Source organism: Argentina silus (genome assembly GCF_951799395.1).
Source record: "Argentina silus genome assembly, chromosome: 9".
Classification (NCBI taxonomy): domain Eukaryota; kingdom Metazoa; phylum Chordata; class Actinopteri; order Argentiniformes; family Argentinidae; genus Argentina; species Argentina silus.
This window is the reverse complement of record NC_139663.1, coordinates 22955501-22965500: the sequence shown is the minus strand read 5'-3', so window position 1 is coordinate 22965500 and position 10000 is coordinate 22955501. Positions and strand designations below refer to the sequence as shown.

The 10000-nt window shown below is 43.5% G+C and overlaps 1 protein-coding gene across 2 annotated transcripts in view; it reads left to right on the top strand.

Moving 5' to 3' along the window:
- Positions 1-4546: 4546 nt before the first annotated feature.
- The window catches only part of pvalb8 (parvalbumin 8), a 109306-nt gene continuing 103852 nt past the window's right edge, over positions 4547-10000 (top strand). Inside the window, exons 1-5 of one of the 2 annotated variants that reach the window (XM_083677187.1) lie at positions 4547-4589; positions 5281-5348; positions 5943-6075; positions 7163-7272; positions 8235-8279. In XM_083677187.1, coding sequence (XP_083533313.1) covers positions 5288-5348; positions 5943-6075; positions 7163-7272; positions 8235-8260 — 330 coding nt within the window. In that variant the 5' untranslated portion in view covers positions 4547-4589; positions 5281-5287 and the 3' untranslated portion in view covers positions 8261-8279. Of the gene's footprint in view, positions 4590-5280; positions 5349-5942; positions 6076-7162; positions 7273-8234; positions 8382-10000 lie in introns of those variants that run through there. The other variant, XM_083677186.1, reaches the window with a different exon arrangement.

The following is a 10000-nucleotide window of genomic DNA, read 5'->3' as shown; positions in this document are numbered from 1 at the left end:
AAATATGCAATGCAGTATTGGCCTATTATTTAAATTAAATATTGAATTCTAATAGTTAGTATTTCTAATGAGGCAGCGGAGCATTTCTAATCCTTTTTTGTTAGACATCGGATTAGTCCGACAAATACACCCAATGAAAACGAGAAGGGTCGCGGCCGCAGCCAGCTCAAGTCGACGCCGAGGGCTCGTAAAGAAAATTAGCAAATGTAAATGAATAAATGATCGCCCAGTAACCATATAGGCAGTGAGGTATCAGGATCATGACATCACCGCCTGTCAGTAAGGCGCACCGGTCGATCCGGTGTCCTCTGGTCTCTCTCTTCCAAACACGGACAGGGAAAGCCGATTGAGTTTCTCTCCGTAGGGCGACGGACCCCAACACCGAAAAATAGGCTTCAGCCGTTTCATCACCGGACATGGAGATGTCCGCAGGATGCGGTGCTCAAAAGTCCCGTTCACAGTTGGTTTTTCAAAGGTCAGGTGGATTGGGCAAACTATTAAAAAAAACATGTAGGCATATAGACTGTTTAATAAGAAAAGGAAACATGTCGGACAGGCTTGCATTTAGAAACTGTGTTTTGAGTTTAGCGTTATAAAAAAAATGGTACGTGTATCTTACAAACGAGTATATGTTTTATAAAGTTTGATACCCTGCGTCCAGTGTTTCAAAACGTTTAATCTAGTTCAGAATGATCGATTAATATACAAGATTAATATCGATTAATATACAATACGGCCTATTGCAGATCTGGCAGATTTTGAGTCGTACAGGGGGACATCAGCCAGCTCGATCTGATCCTGGATAGCAAAAAAAGAATCCTGATCATTCTGATCCAGATGAAAAGTTTTGAAATACCGGGCCCTCCCCTGGACAGTGATAGTAGGGTCGACAGCGCCGTATATCTTAGTTACATCAATTCATCCACCATCAAGGCAATAAATTAGCATTACGCTATTAGCCTAAACACCTGCCAATCATGTTGGATGCTTTCTAGACAGGCTATATAGGTTGCACCTAAATTATTAAGCCTACTTTACCGCTAATAGTAACAGTAGACTTCCACAGTAGGCATTCTAATAGCATTGTAAAGGTGCACTTCACTTGATGTATCTCCTCTGCGGGTTTAAGTAATGTTCACCTTAGTCGACCCGTGTACTTTAGCACGACGCTGGTACCTGCTGTCTGGGGGGTCTACCGGGGCGACCGGTCGCCAGCTGTTCGAGGCCAGTTTTGCTGCAGGTGAGGATGTGGGCAACCTGAAGCCCAACGGTCATTAGGCTGGAGAGGTCTGCGGGGTCTCTGAACTGAACTGCTTGCAAGCTGCTTCAGGATTGTTTATATGATTACAATGATTCTAAAGGTGACTTATTCTAATTGCTTTCAATAAAAGTGATACAGGATATATGAAATGATTATAAAATCAAAATCAACCAAGGTGTGGTCGCGTGAAAATCATGAGGATCATATTGAGGGTATGAATTGGAGATAAACGTCAGGTCATTCATTCATAATGACCACCACCGCAAGAAAATGCTGTACATTTGATTGATGACGTCCCTTTCATGCCATCCCAAACACTAACACACACCTGGGATCTCTGTCACACCAAGCACACCTACAGTGCAGAGTACAAATGCACACTTTCAACTTCCCCCTTGTTACATGGTGAGTAGGCGTAGGGCTCCGATGGCCACACACAACAGGATGTTCCCCAGCCAGGCTGCGGTGTTGCACCAAGTACGTCTTCCTCCTGAGTAACATAGTGAGCCACTGCAGTGATAAGCAGTGTTCTAAATGAATCACCAGATCACCAAACCCTAATGGGTATCAGTAATCACTCCAAAGGGTACATTTCCATTTTGATGAACAGATATATCACTGAACACAATGGGCCACAACTGTAATTATACTGAGCTGATTTACACAAGGGGCAGCGTGCATGTGACCTCAATGGACAAAGATACAATCTTTCTCTATTTCCCCAAACCTCTGTTTCATCACGGAGACCATTAGCAGTGATGGTGCCTGGTGGACACTGATGCAGAATGTTCTGCCGTGTAGAATCATCACAGCGGGACAGGCGACAGGGACAGGGACAAGGGGGTGACCTTGTGCCCCTTATTCAGCAGGCTAGAAAAAAATGTCAGCTCAATGTTTACTGTATTACCTGTACCGTCGCCTGTACCGTGGCCTGTACCGTGGCGTGTACCGTGGCCTGTACCGTGGCCTGTACCGTGGCCTGTACCGTGGCCTGTACCGTGGCGTGTACCGTGGCCTGTACCGTGGTGTGTACCGTGGCGTGTACCGTGGTGTGTACCGTGGCGTGAGCCGAGAAGGTTCAACCGACATGATGACATTCCGTGATCGACAACTGCACACAGTTGGTAAAGTCAGTTTCCTATTGGATGTTTTAGTCAGACATTCGACTCTTCAAATCTCAGTAGCTCTTTAATGATCAATTGGTGTTCAACTGACCAAAGATTGAGTTCATTTAGTGGAAAACATGTACGATGTTGCACAACTCTTTGTTGCACAACCCCTGTGTAACCTTGCCAGTGTGTCTCTGGCTTGAATGAAGTTGGCTTCAGAGGGGCACTTAGTGGCGGAGCACGCTAATGCACTAATCACGTAATCGCAAGGTTCCTGGTTCGATTCCGACCCTCGACCTATCTTGCATGTCATCCCTCCTCTCTCTCCCATCCTTCCTGTCAACCTCTACTGTCTCTATCCCAATAAAGCAGAAATGCCTTAAAAACTTATTTTAAAAAAAAGAAGTTGGCTTTTAGATCGTTCTATGAATGCTATTGACTTTTAAAGAAAAGAAAATAATCATATAAATTAATAAAAGCATTTTCTTGGAAAAACATGGCCATTGCCATGTGTCTAGTTTGAATGAAGTTGGCTTTAGATATATTATTAACACTATACTAATCCTGGGTAATACTCCCTTTATTAGAACACTATACTAATACTGGGTAGGGCCTCCCTTTATTAGGAACACTATACTAATACTGGGTAGGGCCTCCTTTTATTAGGAACACTATACTAATACTGGGTAGGGCCTACCTTTGCTCTCAAAACAGCCTCCATTCTTCCTGGCATTGATTCCACAACATGTTGGAAACATTCCTTTGAGATTCTGGTCCATGATGACATGATTGCATCGCGCAATTCCTGCAGATTTTTCAGGTGCACTTTCAAGCTGTGAATCTCCCGTTCTACCACATCCCAAAGGTGTTCTATTGGATTCAGATCCGGTGACTGAGAAGGCCACTGAAGAACACTGAACTCATTGTCATGTTCATGAAACCAGTTTGAGTAGCCATTAGAAGATGGGTAAATTGTGGCCATGAAGGGATGCACATGGTCAGCAACAATACTCAAATAGGCTGTGGCATTCAAACGATGATTGATTGGTATTAACGGGCCCAAAGTGTGCCAAGAAAAGGTTCCCCTCACCATTCCACCACCTCCACCATGAGAAGGTGTACAGGTGTTCCTAATAAGTGCTCGGTGAGTGTAGATTCATGGACGCCTTTTTTGAGAAAAGGCCGTGCAACCTTGCTAGTGTGTCTCCGGTTTGAATTAAGTTGGTTTTAAAAAAAAAAATCCATCATAATGAGCTCAATCTTAGGTCAATTGAACGCACCGTTAAATAGCTGTTGAGACTTGAAGAGAATGTATGACGAATATCCAATATAAAACTAACTTTACCAACTGCGTTGTGTGTGTGTAGTTATATTAGATTTGCGAAGGGATAATCTGACCCCATCTGGAGCGAGTTGAGTGAGACAAATACAAGGGAATGAACATTTGGGCAGTTGTATTTGGTCCAAACTAGGGAATATTTTTTCACAGATTTGGGTTAGGATTTAGAGAGTTCATTCTCAGGGTGTGTCATAAGAACGGAATGAATCGCGCATGCATGCTTTCTATTTCTGTTAATCTGGAATTTGATCTCTCATCTGAGAGAAAATAATTACCTTAAATAAACACAACCATGTATCCATGCAATTAAATCGATTAACTGGGCTATAGGTTTATTTCAATTAGGTCTATGTAAAAAAAATTCTCTGAATACAAAACGTTTCAATTTTGAACTTTTAGTAAGTCAAATTTCAATTTGTAGCTCTTGGTATTGCTGATTGGAGAGAGAGAGAGAGAGAGAGAGAGAGAGAGAGAGAGAGAGAGAGAGAGAGAGAGAGAGAGACTGCACGTGCATTTTGGTCTGTGTATTTACTGTATTATATAATTCGAGAGGGGAGGGAGCGAGGAGGATGGTTCTGTTGTTGGATGGAACGAGCGGGTAGAATAATACACATATGACTTAATTTGCTATTTACAAGGGCGTCACAGATGTCCACTGTCCGGCTATAGCTGCCCTGGGCGTTATAAATAGTAAAGGTTAATTAGTTAGTTAGGAAATTCGATCAGGGGCGGGCAGTTAGAATCTGATACACAGACAGGTAACTCAAGCGTTCCCTTTTGTCACCGCAGTCAGGCCTATATAAATCCCTCCTGACGGACACAGTCACCACAGAGCCTTACTTCTCTTTTGGATCACTGACCCGGCGAGGAACTCAAATCGGTAAGTTTGCCTTTGCACGCTGGAGTCTTTTCACTCTGACTGATAGAAAGTGAGTGGTTTACCTTTGTGGCTCCCTTCGTTTCCTTGATGCTGGAATGTCAGTCGAAATGTGCACGTATGTTTTTAGACAGATATACATTATAGCCTTTAGGCTCCACTTCATTCTGCGAAAACGTTGTCGCCACATAGGCTTTTAGACCATATGTGACCTAATCACGGTCCTACTGAGATGACAGGTGACGCGTTTGGTGCGTCTTTATTGACCGCGCGCCTTGGGGACACTTGGTGCGCGTAGGGTGACAGAGCTGGAGCGTCCAAGTTATTGAATATCGTACAAGATTTCGCTCTGTCGATTCCACTGTGGATAATTAAGGACAGTCTGAATATCATTGACAGCCTGTTCATACGCTTAGTTTGTTCTCGAACTAGAGCAAGCAATCAGAATATTTTGGGGGTAAACGATAATTTCTGAGGTATTATTTGAACACATATTTAACATGCATGTAGTGATTACAGCGAGATATTGAAAGGTGTGAAGCAGTAACAGAACTTAATGGTAACCCAGTGAATGATATTCTCATATTAAGTCCCGCAGGCCGTCAATGGCTCCATTCTTCGATTAGAAGAAGCATTGCTGTTGTAATACCTGACCGAATGTGTTAATAATTCACAACCGTTGTTCCTCCGACAGGATTAAAATGTCGCTCACATCTATCCTTTCCGCTGATGCCATCGACAACGCTGTCAAGGACTGCCAAGGTATCGTCTTCCACTAATGTCATCATTGCTTTCTTCATTAGATTTCTCAAACGCATTAGTGGAATAGGCGCGCACACTATTCTATAGACTTAGGAGACAGGAAGACGGTCCATTGTTCTGGGAAACTAAATGTGGCCAAACGATAATGACGGGGCCTAGCCTACCTGGAATAAGGTGAGGCCTAGGCCTATCTTAGAGTAACATTTTAACTGATATTTTTTTTAACTGACACTCAAAAAGCCCGATAACAGAACAAGTTAGAACAGAACAAACGTCCAATGTGAGTGGGCAACTTTTTTAGTCAGACGGGGCTAGGAATCGATCCATATACTAGGATATGTTATATATACATACATAGGCCACTTAGCTGACACTTTTATCCAAAGCAACTAACATTGCAGTGAGTGCATACATTTTCCAGTATAGATGGTCCCAGCAGGAATCAAACCCACAACCTAAGCGTTGTTAGCACCATGCTCTACCAACTGAGCCACAGAGGACCCCACACACCCCACATACACCCCACACACTGCCAATGTTGAACGCGTGGTTCGACTCCCTCCTGACGTTGCTCCTCCTCTCCCCACCACACAGCACCGGACTCCTTCTGCAGCAAGAAGTTCTTCCAGCTGTGCGGCCTCACCAAGAAGAGCCCCCAGGAGGTGAAGAACGTCTTCGGCATCCTGGACAACGATGCCAGCGGCTTCATCGAGGAGGACGAGCTCAAGTAAGCGGCTCCGAAAGGATGATAACGACTGTTGTTGTTTTTGAACCTTTATTTAATTTATTTATTTCAGCAGGGAGTCCCATTGACAACAAGGTCTCTCTCACAAAGGGAGCCCTCCATACACACAGTTTACAGAATACATAATACACACACACAATTACAACATTATAAAACACAGTCAAGAAAAACAAACATTTTTCAACAAGAGATCCATTAAGAGGTCCTTCATCAAAAGGTTAAACAGCCCGAGCGTCACCAGGGCAACCAGCTGAACGTTCTCTGCAGACTGTTCCAGCAGTGAGGAGCACCACGACTAAGAGAGGATTCACCCGATTCTGGAGGACGTAGGCTTCTAAGATAGGTTCTGGAGGACGTAGGCTTCTAAGATAGGTTCTGGAGGACGTAGGCTTCTAAGATAGGTTCTGCCAAATGTTACACTATATTGTTGGTAACATTAGAAGAAGAGACTAGACTTAATGTTCTGTTAAGGTGTCCTTCAAGGTGTCAGCTGTTGACCTTCTGTCCGGAGGACGATAAAGAAGTTGCTGTCTTGCTTTGCATCCAGAGAGGCGACTGTTGATTCTGAACAGAATATAGCACCAATTTAGCCTATTTATAATCAGAATACATCCTTATTGGTCTTTGCAGTTTTGTCATAAGAGTAAAGTTAGAATGGTTTGTGTGTTTGGCTTGGTGACTTCTTAAAAGTGTCCACTGCAGCCCCCCTAAAATACCCCCTCATCGACCTCCAGATTGAAAAGGGATTCCCACATTAATTATTGGGAAGGCAAAGACACATGATCAGCATTCTCCCGAAGCACGCGAAGGATTTCTGCCGTGCACGTTTAGGCTGAAGGATTTCTGCCGTGCACGTTTAGACTGAAGGATATTGCAGATAGGGTCATGGTCTGTGTGCTGATAGTAATGGTTTATTGAGAGTCTCACTGTGTGTTTGTGTGTGTGTGTGTGTGTGTGTGTGTGTGTGTATGTGTGCATGTGTGTGTGTGTGTGTGCGTGTGTGTGTGCATGTGTGTGTGTGTGTGTGTGTGTGTGTGTGTGTGTGTGTGTGTGTGTGTGTGTATTGTAGGTTCTTCCTCCAGAGATTCTCCCCAGGGGCTCGTGTTCTGACAGACAAAGAGACCAAGGCCTTCCTCGCTGTTGCTGATGATGACAGTGACGGCAAAATTGGAGCAGAAGGTGAAAAAATGGGTTCTATATTCTCTAGAAATACCACAGCTCTCCACGGTTCAGTGATTATGATAGTGATGAGGTACATGATGATGATGATGATGATGATGATGATGATGATGATGATGATGATGATGATGATTGCGTAAAGAGTAGTGAGCAATCTCTTTCAACATCAAATCAGTGTCTATTGTTCAGCTGTGAATCTTGCGAGGATGATGTCCCTCTGGGCAGTGATACAGCTTCGAATGATAATTGCTTTAAAATGGTAGTTTTAACATGGACATTTTGGTCTTTTGTCAGCAGCAGTCTTGGTCATGTGATGCGATCTCTTAAAGTACATTTCCTCACTGTCACCTCTCATCCAGTTGAGATGTGATACAACTCTCAAAACGTTTTACAGCTTCTTACAGCTCCATTTGACTTACAGTTTTTTGACTTCAAGTTTATTTGTCATTATATAGGATACAGGGTATTATATAAGGTACAGGGTATTATATAGGATACAGGGTATTATATAGGATACAGGGTATTATATAAGGTACAGGGTATTATATAGGATACAGGGTATTATATAGGATACAGGGTATTATATAAGATACAGGGTATTATATAGGATACAGGGTATTATATAGGATACAGGTATTATATAGGATACAGGGTATTATATAGGATACAGGGTATTATATAAGATACAGGGTATTATATAGGATACAGGGTATTATATAAGATACAGGGTATTATATAGGATACAGGGTATTATATAGGATACAGGTATTATATAGGATACAGGGTATTATATAGGATACAGGGTATTATATAGGATACAGGGTATTCAATGTAACAAAATGTTTGGGGCAAGTAGCTCTTCAACAATACCACAAGCAATCAACAACAATCAACAATGTAAATACAATCACATGTTTTATAAGAACAATAACAATAACTCTCCCTCTCCCGATCTCCCACAGAGTTCCAAGCTATGGTCCTGTCCTGAACCACTGGACCTCCTCCTCCTCCAACCCTCCACCACTAGAATTTATTAGTTTAGTTTTCCAATCTCCATCTCTTTGGAAACATTTCCTGTTTTTTTTGTGTTTGCTCGCCTCCCCCTGGTCCACTGGCGACCTCTCACACCATGTTTTTATTTCGCTTTTTAAATACTTTTTAGACATTTCATGCCGCAGTATTGTCCAATGTGTCCCACTAACCAAATTACTGAGAAAATAAATGAATAAAACCAATTTCAAAATCTCCTTATTGTTCTTCAGTGTAATCTTTACTCAATTTACACAATAAAACACAATGTTATGTTCTGAAATGTTATCTCAAACGCTGGGTTGCTGTATGCTGTAACCAGTCTGATGTCTCAGAAATGAGGCATTGTATAATCAAATTTCAAATCACATTTCCCCACAAACTGAAGCTGTCACAAGACTTTCTCAGGTTTCAGATGGTCTCCGTTCAATAGCTGGTGGAAGGATCCAGGCACATTTTTCTCACTTTCTACATGACTTTCTTCACACTCATCAAGCAGTCTGAGGAGTCCCATGTCCACACTAGCGTACTCCATGGAAGGAGGCAAGGTCATGCAAGGAGGCAAGGTCATGCAAGGTCATGGAAGGAGGCAAGGTCATGCAAGGTCATGCAAGGTCATGCAAGGAGGCAAGGTCATGCAAGGTCATGCATTCTAAATAGTATGATAGTGAGGAGAAGTAGGGAATGTCCTGCTAGCACAGATTCTCTCTGTCTCTCTCTCTCTCTCTCTCTCTCTCTCTCTCTGTCTCTCTCTCTCTCTCTCTCTCTCTCTCTCTCTCTCTCTCTCTCTCTCTCTCTCTCTCTCTCTCCCTCTCTCCCTCTCTCTCTCTCTCTCTCTCTCTCTCTCTCTGTCTCTCTCTCTCTCTCTCTCTCTCTCTCTCTCTCTCTCTCTCTCTCTCTGTCTCTCTCTCTCTCTCTCTCTCTCTCTCTCTCTCTCTCTCTCTCTCTCTCTCTGTCTCTCTCTCTCTTTGTCTCTCTGTCTCTCTCTCTCTCTCTCTCTCTCTCTGTCTCTCTGTCTCTCTCTCTCTCTCTCTCTCTCTCTCTCTCTCTGTCTCTCTGTCTCTCTCTCTCTCTGTCTCTCTCTCTGTCTCTCTCTGTCTCTCTCTCTCTCTGTCTCTCTCTCTCTCTCTCTCTCTGTTTGTGTGTGTGTGTGTGTGCGTGCGTGCGTGTGAATGTGTGTGTACGTGTGTGTGTGCGTGTGTGCGCCTCCGTGTGTGTGTGAGTGTGACGGAGAGAGAGAGAGCGAGCTAGGGAGGTGACCTTGATGGACACCTGACTGTCACCCTGGCGATGGATGGAGTGACACCTGACCTGATCTATCGGTGCTTCTCTGGCAGACACTGACATGTGTAAAGGCACCAAGGGTAACAAGGGTACATCCTCTACGGTTCATGAACACAACTACAAACCTACCGCTGACAAACAGCAATATGTGATATTTGCACGGCTTACACACTTCAAATTAAATGTTAATGGTCATTTACACAATTTATAGGATACCATGTAATGAAATGCTTCAGGGTGAGCAACTCCTCAACAAGGAGGAATATCAATCAGCAGCAATGTCATAATAATAACAATATGAGGAAAGAATCATATTAGCAAAACAACGGCAGTAGCATAAAGTGCCAGGGGGGACGGGGGGGCCAGGGGGGACGGGGGGGCCAGGGGGGACGGGGGGGGGGCTGAGGCACTTTTA